Raw genomic sequence first — 18,588 nt, 5'->3', positions numbered from 1 at the left:
CTGTGGTGTGTAAAGAGGAGCAAACAGACACTGCACTTCACACATTTATGAAATTGCTTATTCCAGTTACAATTAAGCATGCACCCATTAGGAAAATGACTGTAATAACTGTTAAATCCCCATGGATTCATGAGGAATTGAAAGATGGTATAGTTGAGAAGGATGAGGCAAAAGGAATGGTAAATAAATCTGACTGCCCAACCGATTGGCAAACATACTGCAAATTGAGAAATCGATACTAAACTGAATAAAAAGAAGACGGAACTACACTACGAAACAAAGATAAATGACATAAAGAATGATAGTAAAAAGCTTTGGAGTACTTTAAATGAAATTTTGTGAAAAAAGGCAAACTCAGCTCCTTCATTCATTTAATCAGATGGCTCATTCATCACAAAACCAACTGATATTGCCAACTACTTTTCATTGGCAAGATTAGCAAACTTAGGCATGCCATGCCAGCAACATAAACTGACACTACACATCCAAGTATATCTGACCAAATTATGAAAGACAAGCATTGTAGTTTAGCATTCCCTAAAGTGAGTGTAGAAGAAGTGAGAAAATGATTGGTGTCTATCAACAATGACAATCCACCCGGGTCTGACAACTTGGATGGAAAATTACTGAGGATAATAGCGGACGATATTGCCACTCCTATTGGCCATATTTTAAATTTAAGCCTACAAGAATGTGTGTGACCCCAGGCTAGGAGGGAAGCAAATGTCATTCTGCTACACTAGAATAGTAAAGCCCCCTTTACTCACTCAAATAGCCAACCAATCAGCCTGTTACCAACCCTCAGTAAACTTTGACCAGATACAATGCTATTTTATAGTAAACAAATTGACAACAAACTTTCAGCATGCTTATAGGGAAGGATATTCAACAAGCACAGCACTTACACATTATGACTGATGATTGATGATATAAAGATTGTGGTGGCTATTTTGTTAGACTTCAGTGAGGCTTTTGACATTATTGATCATAGTCTGCTGCTGGAAAAATGTATGTGCTATGGCTTTACACTCCCTGCAATATTGTGGATAAAGAGTTACCTGTCTAACAGAACACAGGGTGTTTTTAATGGAAGCCTTTCCAACATAATCCAGGTAGAATCAGGAATTCCCCAGGGCAGCTGTCTAGGCCCATTACTTTTTTAAATATTTACTAATGACATGCCACTGGCTTTGAGTAAAGCCAGAGTTTCTATGTATGCGGATGACTCAACTCTATACATGTCAGCTACTACAGCGACTGAAATGACTGCAACACTTAACAAAGAGTTGCAGTTAGTTTCAGAGTGGGTAGCAAGGAATAAGTTAGTCCTAAATATTTCTAAAACTAAAAGCATTGTATTTGGGACAAATCATTCACTAAACCTTAAACCTCAACTAAATCTTGTAATAAATCATGTAGAAATTGAACAAGTTGAGGTGAATAAACTGCTTGAACTAACCCTGGATTTTAAACTGTCATGGTCAAAACATATTGATATAACAGTTGCTAAGATGGGGAGAAGTATATCAATAATAAAGCGCTACTCTACCTCCTTAAACTATGAACTAGGCAGGTCCTACAGGCCCTGGTTTTATCGCACTTGGACTACTGTTCAGTCGTGTGGTCAGGTGCCACAAAAAAGGAAAGTTGGAATTGGAAAGTTGCAATTGGCTCAGAACAGGGCAGCACGACTGGCCCTTGGATGTAATACTAATAATATGCATGTCAACCTCTCCTGGCTCAAAGTGGAGGAGAGATTGACTTCATCACTACTTGTTTTTAATGAGAGGTATTGACATGTTGAATGCACCGAGCTGTCTGTTTGATCTGCTGTCGCACAGCTCGGACACCCATGCATATCCCACAAGACATGGCACAAGAGGTCTCTTCACAGTCCCCAAGTCCAGAACAGACTATGGGAGGCGCACAGTGCTACATACAGCCATGACTACATGAAACTCTATTCCACATCAAGTAACTGATGCAAGCAGTAAAATTTGATTTAAAAAACAGATAAAATACACCTTATGGAACAGCGGGGACTGTGAAGCAGCACAAACATAGGCACAGACACATGCATACACAAACATACAATAACATGCGCACTATACACACACACATATACATGGATTTTGTACTGTAGATATGTGGTAGTGGTGGAGTAGGGGCCTGAGGGCACACAGTGTGTTGTGAAATCTGTGTTGTGAAACTGCCTTAATTTTGCTGGACCCCAGGAAGAGTAGCTGCTACTAATGGGGATCCATAATAAATACAAATACAAATACTGTACACTGGCCTTCTCTCCACTGCTTACACAAGACTACAAGATCCACAACCTAAAGGCCCGCATGATTTACCAAACAACAGCACTGCTGCAGCTCAAAGGGAAATGTGGAGAATATTCATCATTTGGAAAAGAGCCTGTGGGGAAACCTATGTGCGGCTGTTAGCCAACTCCACTACCGAGCAATGGAGAGGTTGGCTAAAGCACAAAGCAATGTGAATACCAGACTAAGGCTTGTGTTATCACCGGGAGAAATGAACAATAGACTCCACAGGTTATATGACAAAGATGAGTAGCTACTCTACTGCAGCGTCTGCCTAAATCCTGATCCTCCCCCCTCCCGTCCTTTCCCCACCTCTCATCTCCTCTACTTTCCTCTCATCTCCTCTCCCACCCCCCCTCCTATTCTCTACACTCCTACTCAGCCCTTTTTTCCACTCCGCTCCACTCCCCATTAGACAGACAAGACAACATGAATTTTGCAAACAAGCTCCTCTCTGCTTCCTTTTACCAGACAGACAGTGAACAAGACGTTCTGCTGGCTGAGCCATCAATCCTAAGAAGAGAGGCTGTTGGACACAGAAGACACATAGAACAAACAAACTATCCTTCTCCTGTCACCCAAAGTCATATCCATCTAACAGACAACATTTAGCGAGATGTTCACTTAGGCACTTCGGCATACAGGACACTTCCTATTACTTGGAACTAAAACCCTTCTGGAGAATAAAAATCTGCCTTTTACAACAAACTAGAAGAGAGGGCGCATTTACTAATGGCCTGTAATACATCCCAAATGGCACTCTATTTCCTATATAGTGCACTTTGACCAGGGCCCATAGGACTCTCGTGAAGTAGTGCACTATGTAGGGAATAGGGTGCCAGTTGAGACACAGTCCTGGGAGACGGTTACCTTTCACATTATTAGTTTTACATCAGAAAATTCAAGATGTCTATAAAGGTAAAACATGACTGTCACTTGCGTCGAAAGGATTGGACCAAGGCGCAGTGTGTTGAGTGCTCATCTTCTTTTATTATGAGAGAACACTTGAACAAAATAAACAAACGCCAAACAACAGTTCCGCAAGGACAACGACGATACGAAATACAACCACCCACAAAACCCAAAGGAAAACAGGCTGCCTAAGTATGGCTTCCAATCAGAGACAACGAAAGACACCTGCCTCTGATTGGAAACCATTCTCGGCCAAACCTGGAAAACGAAACATGGGAAAATGAAAACTAGAACACATTTCCCTGGAAACAAACAAACCCCAAAACACACAAAACGACCCCCCCTGCCACGCCCTCACCATTCTACTATGGCAGATTTAGACCAAAAACCCCGGAACACTCTAAACAAACACCCCTCTTACATAATAACATAGCCCAACAAACCCCGAAACACTCTAAACAAACACCCCCTGCCACGTCCTGACCAAACTACAATAACAAATAACCCCTTTACTGGTCAGGACGTGACATCTAGACTGCGACAATTTAGTCGCATTTTGCGACCATTTAGTTGCATTTTATGACCCTTTCTCTTGGCTGTGTGAGTAAAAAAAAACATTGGTCGCATTGTTGCGGGATGCACATTCATTCACCTCACTAAAAACGTCCTATTCTTTAGGAGGCTAAAACTATGATTTGGTCAAACAGTAAAGTACATTATCCTCTTGATTCAAGCAATGAAAGTGTCTGCCTGTGTGCCCCTGTACCTGTTTTGCTGGGGACCGCTGCTGTGTCGAGAGAGTCACTCTCTCCTTTCCCGGGGGGGAAAAAATGCTCTGGGAGAAAGAAAAGTGTTCTGATTGTATAACATAAAAAATCAAATTCCTTTGAAAACACAACTATCTTGTTGTCACAGATGGAAAGAGGATGTTCTCAGCTTTCTGTAAGTAAACTTTTTATTTCTCAACTCTCAATTAGGAGCTCAATAGCAACTATTTTGAAAGATTGTCACGTCCTGGCCAGTATATAAGGTTAATTGTTTTGTAGTTTGGTCAGGGCGTGACAGAGGGTATTTGTTTTATGTGGTTCAGGGTGGTGTGTTTGTTCAAAGGGGGGTTGATTTAGTATTTCCGGGGTTTTGGTTTATAGTCTATGTTTATGTATTTCTATGTCTAATCTGGTGAGTGTGTTTCTATGTTGGTTAATTGGGGTTGGGACTCTCAGTTGAAGGCAGGTGTTGTCTATCTGCCTTTGATTGAGAGTCCCATATATAAGGGTGTGTTTGTGTTTGTGATTTGTGGGTGATTGTTCTGTGTTCAGCCCTAGGCTTTGCCAGACTGTTTTGTTGTTCGTTCGTTTTCGTGGTTTGTTTGTTTTGGAGTGTTATTTTGAAAGCTAATAAATCTAAAAAAATGAGCATACACGTACCTGCTGCATTTTGGTCCTCATTCACCGACGACAACCGTGACAAAGATATTTGATATGGCTTGAGATACAGAGCACTCGAAACGCACATTGGTCATTGTGAGTGAATAGGCCTCATTGGACAGTAGGCTAGAACTGCAACTTTTTTTGGGACATTAAATGTCTCAATAGAAAGTGCCTACTTGGCCTCAGACCTCACCACACATCACTGCCACCTACACTGCTACCAGCACCACCACCAAGACTGCTACCACTACCACTAAGACTGACACCACCAGCCACCACTACCATCAACAGTACCACCACCACCAAGACTGCAACCACCAACACAGCAACCAAGACCAACACCACCAAAACTGCCACCACCACCAACACTGTCACCACTGCCACCACTACCACCAAGACTGCCACCACTACCACCAACACCACCAAGACTGCCATCACCACCACTACCACCAACACTGCCACCATCACCACCAAGACTACCACCACCACCAGAACTGCCACCATCACCATTAACACCAACACTGCCACCACAACCACCAGCAAGACTGCCACCACCACCATTGCCACCACCACTCCTACCAGGCTGGGAGTCTAGGCTAGACCAGTGAGAATCCAGATGGAACTGAATGGGAATTTGGAATATGTGGGGGGGGGGGGGGGGGCTGTGGCTACTGTATCTTGTAGCCAACTCTTTGTGCATGAAAACAATAGAAGAGCTGCAGCACAGTATGGTACCAGGCTAGTGTGTGTCAGGCTTGGGTTAACCCAACATCTAGTCCTAGAGAGGGCCTGCATGGACCATGCCAGGTGTGACTGTGAGCTAATAAAATAGGTACTGTATGGAAGGCCAAGCCATCTCTGTGTGTGTTTATTATGCTGTGTGTCATAAAACATATTTATTACAGTGCCAAACAGCATCAAACTACAGGAAGTTCTGTCATACTTCTAAAGACAACTGGTCCCAAGTCAATCCTTTTTTTCTAAATCCTTAAAATGATGAAACTCAAAAGGCTGTTAAACATGATAGAAAACATCAAATGCATGCCTCGGGCTGGAGTAACAACTGAATTAATCAGGTACTGAACTGTAATATTCAAATTGAATAACCTGTCAATCAAAATCCTCAAGTTATTGGATATTCATCCAATTGGAACATCCAGGAATATTCAAATCCCCTTTCGTAAAAAAAAGTTATCCAAAGGCTTGCAGATTATCTTTTCTTACTTGTTGAATATATTCTATGCCCAATTCAATATTGAAACTGTTTCTGTCACCTTAATTATACAAAGAAAGAGGCAATAAATCAAAACAAACTAAGCATGTATTAGCACTCGTAAAAAATGTAATAAAACATTTGTAATATAATTTTGAGAGTTTCATTCTTGGTACCGGTTTCAGTCAGGGGCTGAAGTAAACTCAGTCAGACATTCATAAAAATGTATATCCTCATACGCAAATTGCATACCCTACATATCAGCCACTGCAGGTTGGGCCATATAATTCTTAAGGCTCTAGTCACGACTCATTGACGACATCATTCATGAGCTCTCACTATTAGTGAGGGATAATGGATTAGAGTAGTACACATTAGGCTCGTACAGTACTGTAGTAGTAACCCTCTACTACAAAGTGAGAAATCTGTGTGCAGCCCCTCCAGACTGACCTCCATTTCCATCTCTCTCCTGTCTGAGTCCTGTCCCTGCTGTGAGATCAGCATACAGAGATAGCTTGTGTCTAACATCCCCAACATCTATGAGCTACTGCAGTGCTAGTCCATTAGAGTTTACAGATATCATGTATAATTTATTGGCTTGCCAGTTTGACTCACTCCTCTGTAGTTGTCACCTTCTCTCTTTCTCCGTTTCAATCTTTCTCCCCCTTTTACCTCCCTCCCATCTCTCTCTCCCTTTCCCTCTCTGTCTCTGTTACCCAGCCAGCTCTGCCCGCCGCGGCATGGCCCTCAGTCAGCCAATCATTCACGGACGCTGAGTGCCTGACTGGGAGAACTAGGTCATGAGTGCTGATGCTGATGCTGCTGCTGCACTAGGCAGGCTAGTGGTGAGCTAAGAGAGTGCAGTGGGACAGAGAGGGGTTTGACCACCCTCTCTCTCTTGCTCACTCTCTCTCAGCTTTGACCCCTCTCTCTCTCTCGCACTCTCTCTCTCTCGCACTCTCTCTCTCTCGCACTCTCTCTCTCTCGCACTCTCTCTCTCGCACTCTCTCTCTCTCGCACTCTCTCTCTCAGCTTTGACCCCTCTCTCTCTCTCTCTCTCTCTCTCTCTCTCTCTCTCTCTCTCTCTCCAACAGAAACATGTCTGCAAAGCAGGAGCAGTGACAGGGAGTTATTGACAGACAGGAAGAGGAGCTAAAGGTACAAAACAACAAAGGGATGAAGTTAGGTTATTTAGTGATATTTGCATTACGCCTCGACAGACATTGTTTTGCCTTGGAAATAATCACAAAGTTTTTCTGTGTGGCACGGACTGTCAGGCAGAAAACAAAACAATGAACCATGGTCTTCACACCGTGGCGTCAGTTGGTTGCTATGCAAATAAAGACATTTCCGGTACAGTAGGCTCTTTCGAAAGCACAGTAAAAAGTTGTAAATGATCAACTCTCCTCACAAACATTGGTCTGTTCATAAAATGTCAAACGTGCACTCACAAATGTAGTGGATACTCACAAATGGCAACATGTTATTCCCTATATAGTGCAATACTTTTGACCAGAGCCCTATGGGCCCCGGGAATAGAGTCGGTCACAGCCACAGAGTTTCCAATTTCTATACAATGGCAGGACTCGCTCATTAAAACATAGACCAAAGCATGCCACTGGTCCTGACAAATGCTGACTAGCCCCATCCTAGAACCCATCAATCCACTAGGCTAATGCTATAGACATCTTCCTGAGCCCCTGCAGGCCCAGCGCTGGGCTGCATGATGATAAACCTACAGATGACGTGGCTGTTACTATTATTACTCTGTGGCAACCCTAGTGTACTCCAGGGAATCTATCTGACGTCTTTATTGAGGCTGTGTCCTAAATTTCACCTTATTCTCTATGTAGTGCAGTACTGTAGTGCATGAACAGGGCCCTCTGGTCAAAACCTTGTGCACTATAAAGGGAATAGGGTGCCATTTGAGACAGATTCTGTGTGTAATCTCTGAAGGGGAACCAAAGACAAAAATAGCACAAAAAAAGGACACGGTTGGCAAAGACATTAGGCTATGATGGATGATGGATAAAACTAAGCATCTTTAGGAACAACAAAACAAATGTGTCCGGAGCCTCCTTTTAATGGAAAAGGGTAGATGTGAACTATAAAGATCTTTACGCAAAACCCCCACTGATGTAAATGGAAAGGCTCCAAAATGCATGGAAATAGATTGTGCTCTCTACAGACTACTATAAATAGGCCCTGTTGACTGATTAACTAAAAACAGTCCTTTAGGTCATTAGGTTTTAAAGTAGGTACTTTACACTGTACATTAAAGGGGTTCACTCCAAAGTTTGTCAGGTGCTGTCTACAAACTAGGCACCATACATTATAAGCATTGTTCTGGGATTCATCCAATGGCATTGAGCTTGAATACCACCTCAGTCACTGGCTTCATCAATAAGTTGACCGTAAGTACATATCCCAACCAGAAGCCATGGATTATAGGCAACATCCGCACTGAGCTAAAGGCTAGAGCTGCCGCTTCAAGGAGCGGGATACTAATCCGGACGCTTATAAGAAATCCTGCTATTCCCTCAGATGAACCATCCAAGCAAGGTGTCAATACAGGACTAAGAATGAATCCTACTACACCGGCTCTGACGCACATCAGATGTGGCAGGGCTTGCAAGCTATTACAGACTACAAAGGGAAACCCAGTTGTGAGCTGCACAGTGACGCGAGCCTACCAGATGGGCTAAATGCATTTTATGCTCGCTTCGAGGCAAGCAACACTGAAGCATGCATGAGAGCACCAGCTGTTCCGGACGACTGTGTGATCACACTCTCCATAGCCGATGTGAGCAAGATCTTTAAACAGGTCAACATTCACAAGGTCGCGAGGCCAGAAGGATTACCAGGATGTGTACACAGAGCATGTGCATACCAACTGGCAAGAGTCTTCATTGACAGTTTCAACCTCTCCCCGACCCAGTCTGCAATACCTACATATTTCATGGAGACCCCCATAGTCCCCGTGCCCAAGAACGCGAAGGTAACCTACCTAAATGACTACCGCCCATAGCACTCACGTCAGTAGCCATGAAGTACTTTGAAAGGCTGGTCATGGCTCACATCAACACCATCATCCCGGAAACCCTAGACCCATTCCAATTCGCATACTGCCCCAACAGATCCACAGATGATGTAATCCCAATTGCACTTCACACTGCCCTTTCCCACCTGGACAAAAGAAGCACCTATATGAAAATGCTGTTCACTGACTACAGCTCAGCGTTCAACACCATAGTGTCCACAAAGCCCATCACTAAGCTAAGGACCCTGGGACTAAACACCTCCCTCTGCAGCTGCATCCTGGACTTCCTGATGGGCCGCCACCAGGTGGCAAGGGCAGGCAACCACACATCTGCCACGCTGATCCTCAACACGGGAGGCCCTCGGGGGTGCGTGCTTAGTCCCCTCCCTCCTGTACTCCCTGTTCGCCAAGCACAACTCCAACACCATCATTAAGTTTGCTGACGACACAAAGGTGGTAGGCCTAATCACCGACAACGATGAGACAGCCTATAGGGAGGGGCTCAGAGACCTGGCAGTGTGGTGCCAGGACAACAACCTCTCCCTCAACGTGAGCAAGACAAAGGAGCTGATCGTGGACTACAGCAAAAGGAGGGCAGAACATGCCCCCATTCACGTCAACGAGGCTGTACTGGAGCAGGTCGAAAGCTTGAAATTTCTTGGTGTCCTCATCACCAACAAACTATCATGGTTCCTGCCATCCAGGACCTATACACTAGGCGGTGTCAGAGGAAGGCCCAAAAAATTGTCAAAGACTCCAGACACCTAAGTCATGGACTGTTCTCTCTGCTACCGCACGGCCAGTTTTATTTTCTTAAAACCGCATTGTTGGTTAAGGGCTTGTAAGTAAGCATTTCACAGTAAGGTTATATTCGGTGCATGTGACAAATAAAATTTGATTTGATTTGATATTCAGGCCCAAATTTCAAATGAATGGGAAAGGCACCATCTAATTAGAGTTACGTAAGAGTTCATTCAATCCCATTAAGTCCGGGTTTACATACTAATAATCATATCATAACAGGTTATAACTTAATAATATGTTATTCTGTATCTGTAGTTATAGAACAGTTAGATTACTGCTCAGGGTCTTTTAGGTGCTGCTGCAGCTTTACTAATCTGACATAAGCGTGTAACACTGTGTAGCCTAACACGTGCACGTGCTACTGATGGGGAGCTTTCTAAGAAAGTAGTGTCGTTTGTTCCACTGTGCGGTTTTAGAAAACAATGTGTAGACCAGTGTTTAAAAAACGTGTAGACGAGTCGTGTTCGCCAGAACACAGACATACACGTACTATTACATTAAAATGAGCCAGAGCTGCGAAAATCCTTGGATTCTGGTCCTTTCTCTCTATTATCCTATCTGAAGGGAGAGCTACCTCAGAGCATCTTATTTTTGCTGGGATATGCACAGATAGGTGCCAGAGCACCTGCCCCCTCTGTGAAAGTGCCCCTCCCAAGATGTTAGACTGAGCACCAGCTGTCCCCATTCTCAGTGTCCTGTCTTTACTGTCGTTGTCTGTCAGGTAGCCTAGGCTACACTTGAGGCTGGTGTTTAATCCAAAAGACCCAAATAGATGCATACAAGCAATTGGTTACGCTATACTTATGCATTTGTTTTATATGAATACCATTTAGTTATTTAAATGTAATCTATTATCATTTCAAGATGCATATCATGATACATTTTCACGATAACAGAATGACTTGCATTTAAAAAAGTTTATTAAATGTGTGTTTACATCTTCTTCCCTACCACATTGATTGATGTACTGAGGCGCATGAGCTAATATTAATTGTTGTTTGTTGAAACACAACAACCTGTTCAGTTCTATGTGCACGGCAAGTAAAACCCGGTGCAACACCAAGTGGTTCTGTGTGTACGACAAGTAAAACCCGGTGCTACACCACCACATCTAAACATCTTGGAAACTACGGCAGCGCAAATTGGCCTACAATTTCACAAACATATCAGCGAATGAGATGTATTGATAATAAAGGGACGAGGTGCTAAATGTTCAGTCGATACATGATGATGGCTCTGAATATCATGCCAGCCTGAAATACATGCAATGCAGCTGCAGCAACCGAATTCTATTGTAGACCGACGCCTGTCGAGTCTCGCGCTGACATCCGGCGAGCGCACAAGCTAAAGAAGGCCCACATTTCCAAGCGTCTCCATTCTAATTATCATCTATGAATATCAACGAAAATGTTTCCTTACCGGTCCTCTCCTCTTCAAAGACACATTCTTCCACAACAGAAGATGTAGCTGGTGGAGGAATCCCATTTTCACAGGCTCGCGGTTTAATGGTTAAATTATGACACCGTTAATTAAGTTGCCATATAGTGGTGGATTTTTGGATATGGATTACGAACCATTCCGATGTATTAAAATGGCAATTTAGATACATTTCTGTTGGACAAGCTATACAGACTTGATATAGGCTTATTTGCCCATTTTACCTCTCGCTCTCTATCTCTCTCTCTCTCAACTATAGACCAGATTACTGTTTTCCTCCACTGATGGCTAAATGTGACTAGCTGTATTTCAGCGGCAAGCCAGGCTGGAATTCTGTATGCAATCACCATCCGCGGAAAAATACAGAAGCATCCAATGGAAACCGTGCTTATGCAATGCGTTAGAATGAACCGAGCACCGTGGGTATAGGGAGAAATATCACCGTCGTGCGGTCTAGTGGGCGGAGACCTCTTCTCCCACTGTAATCTCGATTCTATTCTTTGAAACACAAAGTTCTTCCAGCCAAAACCTAGTAGTCTATGTAAAATTTTAACCTATTTTAACCTAGAATTTTAACCTAGTCATTTCAGTGTAGACAGTCTCTCAGAGTTCCCAAATCTGAGTTGTAGAATTCTAGATCTCTCTAAATGTTGTTCTTCCTTACAAAATATTTGTTATGACCATTGCTTTCTCAAATGTTTAGTCATGCACTCATGTGTCACTCTGTATGTGTGTGTGTGTGTGTGTGTGTTTGTGTGCAGAGAGAGATTATACAAAAATGGAGACAGACTGAGCATCTTTGTGACATGTCTTTATGCAGTGGTTCTAAATACTAGGGGTCTGGGAGGACCCAAATAAGTTTTCTAGTCAAATCTTAAACAAAATATTGTGTTCATATCAATTCACTTCTACCACTCGAGGATGATATATTTATTTACCTGTTCCTTAAGAATATATCTGGCCAAAGCAAATTCTTTACTTCCGATGCCATCTAGTGGTCTTTTTATAAATTGTTACTGCTATGATAGTTATCCTTTTCCTTTATATAGTGTGCTACATAGAGAATAGGGTTCCAATTGGGGCACGACAGTAGTGGCACGACAGTAGTGTTCTACTTGTTAGCAGGGGAAAGTAGGGGTGTGATAAATGTATAAAAGCATAAGGAAATGCTCCTCAGTGGTGTATTATTGCGAAGGTGTGAGTGGATAAAACACGATTTAAATGATAGCCCTTTTCAAGCCTTCCATTTTGGTACAATTATCAGTTTAAATCAGACAGCTCTTGCACAGTAGCCAAACTGAGGTCCTGGTCACGGGCGGGACCTGGTCTACAACAGGAGAGAAACTAGGCAGGGCTGTGTTTGAACAGATACAGTGCATTTGGAAAGTATTCAGCCCCTTGACTTTTTCCACATTTTGTTAAGTTTCAGCCTTATTGTAAAATGTATTAAATAGTTTGTCCCCCTTATCAATCTACACACAATACCCCATAATGACAAAGCAAAAACTGTTTTTTGGAATTGTTTGCAAAAAATTATAATAAAATACTGAAATATCACATTTACATAGTATTTAGACCCTTTACTCTGTACTTTGTTGAAGCAACTTTGGCAGAGATTACAGCCTCGAGTCTTCTTGGGTATGACGCTACAAGCTTGGCACACCTGTATTTGGGGAGTTTCTCACATTCTTCTCTGCAAATAATCTCAAGCTCTGTCAGGTTAGATGAGGAGCACCGCACAGCTATTTTCAGGTCTCTCCAGAGATGTTTGATTGGGTTCAAGTCCGGGCTCTGGCTGGGTCACTCAAGGACATTCAGAGACTTGTCCCGAAGCCACTCTTCATTGTATTGGCTGTGTGCCTAGGGTCACTGTCCTGTTGGAAGGTGAACCTTCGCCCCAGTCTGAGGTCCTGAGTGCTCTGGAGCAGGTTTTCATCAAGGATCTCTCTGTACATTGCTCTGTTCATCTTTCCCTCGATCCTGACTAGTCCCCCAGTTCCTGCCGCTGAAAAACATCCACACAGCATGATGCTGCCACCACCATGCTTCACCATAGGGATGGTGCCAGTTTTCCTAGAGACGTGACGCTTGGCATTCAGGCCAAAGAGTTGAATCTTGGTTTCATCAGACCAGAGAATCTTGTTTCTCATGGTCTGAGAGTCTTTAGGTACCTTTTGGCAAACCCCAAGCAAGCTGTCATGTGGCTTTTACTGAGGAGTGGCTTTCGTCTGGCCACTCTACCATATAGGCCTGATTGGTGGAGTGCTCCAGAGATGGTTGTACTTCTGGAAGGTTCTCCCATCTCCACAGAGGAACTCTGGAGCTCTGTCAGAGTGACCATCGGGTTCTTGGTCACCTCCCTGACCAAGGCCCTTCTCTAGGAAGACTCTTGGTGGTTCCAAACTTGATTTGGAATGATTGAGGCCACTGTGTTCGTGGGGACCTTCAATGCTGCAGACATTTTTTGGTGCCTTTCCCCAGATCTGTGCCTCGACACAATCCTGTCTCGGAGCTCTACGGACAATTCCTTCGATCTCATGGCTTGGTTTTTGCTCTGACATGCACTGTCAACTGTGGGACCTTATACAGACAGGTGTGTGCCTTTCCAAACCATGTCCAATCAATTGAATTTACCACAGGTGGACTCCAATCAAGTTGTAGAAACATCTCAAGGATGATCAATGGAAACAGGATGCACCTGAGCTCGATTTCGAGTCTCATAGCAAAGGGTCTGAATACTTATGTAAATCATTTACACTGTATGTAAATCATTTACACTGTGTGTAAATTGCAGAGGATTTTTATTTATTTAATCAATTTTAGAATAAGGCTGTAACGTAACAATGTGTGGAAAAAGTCAAGGGGTCTGAATACTTTCCGAATGCACTGTAAGATTCAGAAGTAAATTGCTGGCAAGCCAACTGCAAGAAAAGTGGCATTGGGCCACATACAACCGTTATTCTGTGGTCATGGTGTGGTACCTCTTTCCTCTCCTTTTTTCAACAATGACGCGAAAACATTGTGGTTTAGTAATCGAGAAGTCACGCCCTTGGTGCCTACGGATGACCTCAACTGAAGTGATTGTTCTGAGCGTACAGCTTAGATTATTCATGGGGAAAAGTTATCCAACAAAGCTCAAATACAGTAAAAAAAAAATTTAAAAAAAGGGAAGCTGGAACATATGAAATGAATTCAGCGCAGAAAACCGATTAAGATCTACTGATTAGGATCTCGTAGAACGTCCGGTTGACCAAAAACTCTGCTTGTACCCCCGTCTAATGATTGAAATACGCTTATTTTGGGCTCTTTCATTATTGTGATTGTTGTTGTGAGCACTAAATATGCTCCCAACAATTGAATGAGTACATATAAAACGTAAATAATGAGAGTAAAATGAATATATTCTTAGAGTAACGACAACAGTGCCCTACCAAAGCTCAGCTGTACAATCCAGATGACTGTCATAAAGTCACAAGCAAGGGTGTGGTTTGTGGTAAGTGCATGTTGAGAGAGAACAGAAAGATGATGTAGTTGGCTGGATTTCCTACACACTGGTATGTGCCGCTGCCTACGTTACTATATAATCTCACAGGAGAAAAGTCATCTTCAGTGAGTCTTACCTCCACAGGACAGCAAACACTGACAGACATTCACCTCGGACCTCACCCAGGTGAGTACAATTGAGCCTTGGTGTCGTGAGAAGTACCACTGAGCCTTGGTGTCGTGAGACATCTCTATTTGCCAAATCAAATCTTATTGGTCACATACACATGGTTAGCAGATGTTAATGCGAGTGTAGCGAAATGCTCGTGCTTCTAGTTCCGACAGTGCAATAATATCGAACAAGTAATCTAACAATGCCAGCGTTACTAAAAGGGTTCTATGGAATGGGATGCTCATCTGGGTAAATTTAAAAAAAGAACCGGTGACGGCATGGTTTACTACCAGGGTGAACACTAAATAAAAGAGTATCTATGCATTAGATAAAATGTTTGTTGTTGCGGCCCTTTTGGGACATCTCCGTGATGTGTCTTTATGCACGAAGAATGCAATGGTTATGAATACTGCACTCTTAGAAAAAAAGGAGCTATCTCAAACCTTAAATGGTTCTTTGGTTGTCCCCATAGGAGAACCCTTTGAATAACCATTTTTGGTTCCAGGTAGAACCCTTTCCACAGAGGGTTCTACATAAAACACAAAGGGGTTCTATGTGGAACCAAAAAGGGTTTTCCCTGGAAAAACACCAAAACGTGTTCTCCTATGGGGGACAGCTGAATAACCCTTTTGGAATCCTTTTTTCTAAGAGTGCAGGGGTCTGGGAAGGCTGAAAAATAATGTTCCTGTTATGCACAGCATGATACATTGTATCTCATTACATAGCCACACACAGCAGGAGGCCATTCAGGCGTCACACATTATATTTCACACCGCATGAATCAGCACAAAGCTAGAGCACTTCAGCAGGTACCATCTGAAACCATTTCTGTTCCTCTGACTGTCATTTCATCTCCTTTGAAACTATATGGAAGAGGCAGAAAACGTGCTTTTATGTACATGGGCTATGTGAAAAAAGAGAGATAATTTCCATTTGTAGTGATATATGAATATTTTCTGATTACTTGAATAATTCCATCTTCTGTAAGACTAATAATTTGCTGTACTTAATGTATTTAACTGTCACAGTGATTGTGAAATACTGACTGAAAGTGGGATGGTTATCTAAAAAATAGAAAGAAGTGAGAGGAAGTGGTATTGCAGAGGCGAAAGTGGAGCTGACGCAGTTTTCTAAAAGTGACTATTTTCATTCATTAGAGAATCTTCTGCCATATTGTTCATGTCTGTATTTATAAGGAATTCCAAGAGCTTCTTCCAACCCTATTCTTTAAAGACCCGATTCAGACTTAGAAAATGTATGCTTTTCCTAAGCCTTTTGACTGGGCCCTTGAATCTATTGAATACTAATTTGTCTTATTGTCTTACCAGGGAGGAAATATTACACTATTTGAGTAACAACCCCAAGGAGATTGTGTGATTCTGGACTAAACTAAAGTACGCCGCAATTCCACCATTCAGTCTGTTGCCTGCCTGTCAACCCCTGGGTCAGAGATGACTGCCTCCATGCCCCTGTTCCTCTCAGCCATTATGTTCCTCAGCATCTCCTCTTATGTGCTCCACCAGAAGCTGGCTCAGATAGGGATCACTCATCAACACGAACCCAGGAACCTCACCATCCTGCTGTGGCACTGGCCCTTCGGCCGTCCCTACAGCCTGGAGGGAGATGTGTGCAGCGACGAGTACGGTATCTCAGGCTGCCTCCTCAGTGACAACACCTCTCTGTTCCCCCAGGCAGACGTGGTGGTCTTCCACAACCATGAGCTGAGGACCGGCCGCTCTTCCCTGCCTCTCCACCTCCCCCGGTCAGTCTCCCAGCGCTGGCTCTGGCTGTCCCTTGAGCCCCCGGTGCACAATGGCAACCTGGCCCAGTACAATGGACTGTTCAACTGGACCATGAGCTACCGAGGCGACGCTGACATATCCATGCCCTATGGGAAGATAGTTCCGGTTCCACATAACGGTAACAGTAGCAGCTATGTGATCCCCAAGAAGAGGGCTTGTTTGGCCAGCTGGGTGGTCAGCAACTACAGGCCGGACCATGCCAGGAGTCAAGTCTACCAGAGCCTGAGGAAGTACATTCCCATAGAGGTGTATGGACACTGGTCAAAGAGGCCACTGACCGACCAAAGTCTGATACCCATCATTGGCCACTGTAACTTCTACCTGGCTTTTGAAAACTCAGTGGCATTGGACTACATAACTGAGAAGTTGTGGAGGAATGCCTACCAAGCAGGGGCAGTACCTGTGGTTCTGGGGCCCTCTCGGGCTAACTATGAGGCCCTTGTGCCACCAGGCTCGTTCATCCATGTCAGTGACTTCAATAGCACAGAGGGGCTGGCTGTCTTCCTACAGCAGCTGGCCACAGACAGAGGACGCTATGAGGGTTACTTCAAGTGGCGTCAGACACATAGAATCAAGATGTACACCGACTGGAGAGAGAGGCTCTGTAATATCTGTGCCAACTATCAAAGACTACCAGGTAACAAGGTGTACTACGATCTGGAGGCATGGGCCAGTAGATAACATCATAGATGCTTTTGCTACTGAAGGTTATTTTGTACTACAATATGTTCAAGAACTTGTATTGTATTTTCACATGCAAAACAACAGTCTGCAGTGAAACTTGAAAAACATTCCGTTCTGGTGGTGTGCCACTTTCACATCAGCTTGATGACATTACAACATTCCCTTTTGGTCCCTAATGCAGAAACACCACAGAAAAATCACAACTTCTGTAAAAGAGGGAAGTTATTCCTCTAACACCCAGCTTTCTGACACAATACATTTTTTAGTTCATATATTAGATACTTTATTTTGTTATTATTAGTAGTATGTATTTTCTTTCTGTATCTAATCAGGTTGACAAATCTGGGTGGGCAAGTGGGAGGGATAGGGAAGGCTCAGGGGACAAACAAGGGCTTTTTGGGATTCGGAGAGGTTTCACTTTTGTAAAAAATTTTGCTTAAAACTTCAATAAATAAATTGAAATAAGGAAATGACACAACCGTGTAGGCTAGCTAGCTCATGATGCAATTGTAATGGCACAAGACAATGTCTTTCCAGGCAGTAATATTGAGGGTAAGCTTTCATAGATTTTTTTCTCTCTCGGTATTTGGCTACTTATAATACGTTACAGTATAGTTCATACCCTTTATTTAGGCATAATGACTAATGCAAGTAAGTTGCCAACCTTAGCGTGACTTACTCGACTTAAGCCCTTGTCTCCTATGGGGAGAATAGGCAGTTGATGAATGTCCTCCATCACACTTGGTTCAGGGTTTTTCCAGATCACACCAATTGAGGCCGTTCTCAGTCATTTCTGCCTGGATGTCTCTCCTCCAAGTGCTTCTGGGTCAACCCCTGTTTCTTTTCCCCTGGAAAAGAATAGTAAACCATTAACAAAATCCCTGTACCAATACTTACGCAATCCCTCTCAGAGAGATTACTGTGTATTAACAGTTCTGCATGTCACTCAATTCAAACAAACTCCTCTGTAACCTAATGTGACTGTATAACCAATAGTGATGCAATTATTGAATTTCTAGTTTCAATGAAAATTACACACACAAACGTTGCATCTCAAATGGTACCCTATTCCCTACATAGTGTAATTTATAGGGAATAGTGTGCCATTTGGGATGTAACCTTAGTTTCTGGTACAGATAGTGAGGAGACGTTGCTTTATAATCTCAACATCTATGGATTCAGGGAACAATAATTGACCACTATGCACATATAGCTCTGGCCACCAGATGTCATGATTGTCTAAAAACGGAATAAAACATGGAAACAATAAAGATATGCTTTTTA

The 18,588-nt window shown here is 43.1% G+C and overlaps 2 protein-coding genes across 7 annotated transcripts in view; one reads left to right on the top strand and one right to left on the bottom strand.

Annotated features, from left to right (window-relative positions):
* abca2 (ATP-binding cassette, sub-family A (ABC1), member 2) overlaps positions 1 to 11,596 on the bottom strand; it is an 80,810-nt gene extending 69,214 nt beyond the window's left edge. For all 6 annotated transcript variants that reach the window (XM_029716400.1, XM_029716402.1, XM_029716403.1 and 3 more), the window contains exon 1: positions 11,146 to 11,596. In XM_029716400.1, the coding sequence (XP_029572260.1) occupies positions 11,146 to 11,211 (66 nt within the window). In that variant the 5' untranslated portion in view covers positions 11,212 to 11,596. The remainder of the gene's footprint in view (positions 1 to 11,145) is intronic.
* Positions 11,597 to 14,698: 3,102 nt separating this feature from the next.
* fut7 (fucosyltransferase 7) lies at positions 14,699 to 18,588 on the top strand. Its single transcript, XM_029716399.1, has 3 exons — positions 14,699 to 14,717; positions 14,792 to 14,833; positions 16,147 to 18,588. Exon 3 carries the CDS (start codon positions 16,270 to 16,272, stop codon positions 17,299 to 17,301), a length of 1,032 nt encoding a protein of 343 aa, XP_029572259.1. The 5' UTR covers positions 14,699 to 14,717; positions 14,792 to 14,833; positions 16,147 to 16,269; the 3' UTR covers positions 17,302 to 18,588.

The sequence above is a fragment of the Salmo trutta genome, chromosome 27 (genome assembly GCF_901001165.1).
Source record: "Salmo trutta chromosome 27, fSalTru1.1, whole genome shotgun sequence".
NCBI classification, from domain to species: Eukaryota; Metazoa; Chordata; class Actinopteri; order Salmoniformes; family Salmonidae; genus Salmo; species Salmo trutta.
The sequence above is the reverse complement of the archived record's forward strand: the minus strand, read 5'-3'. Positions and strand labels throughout refer to the sequence as shown.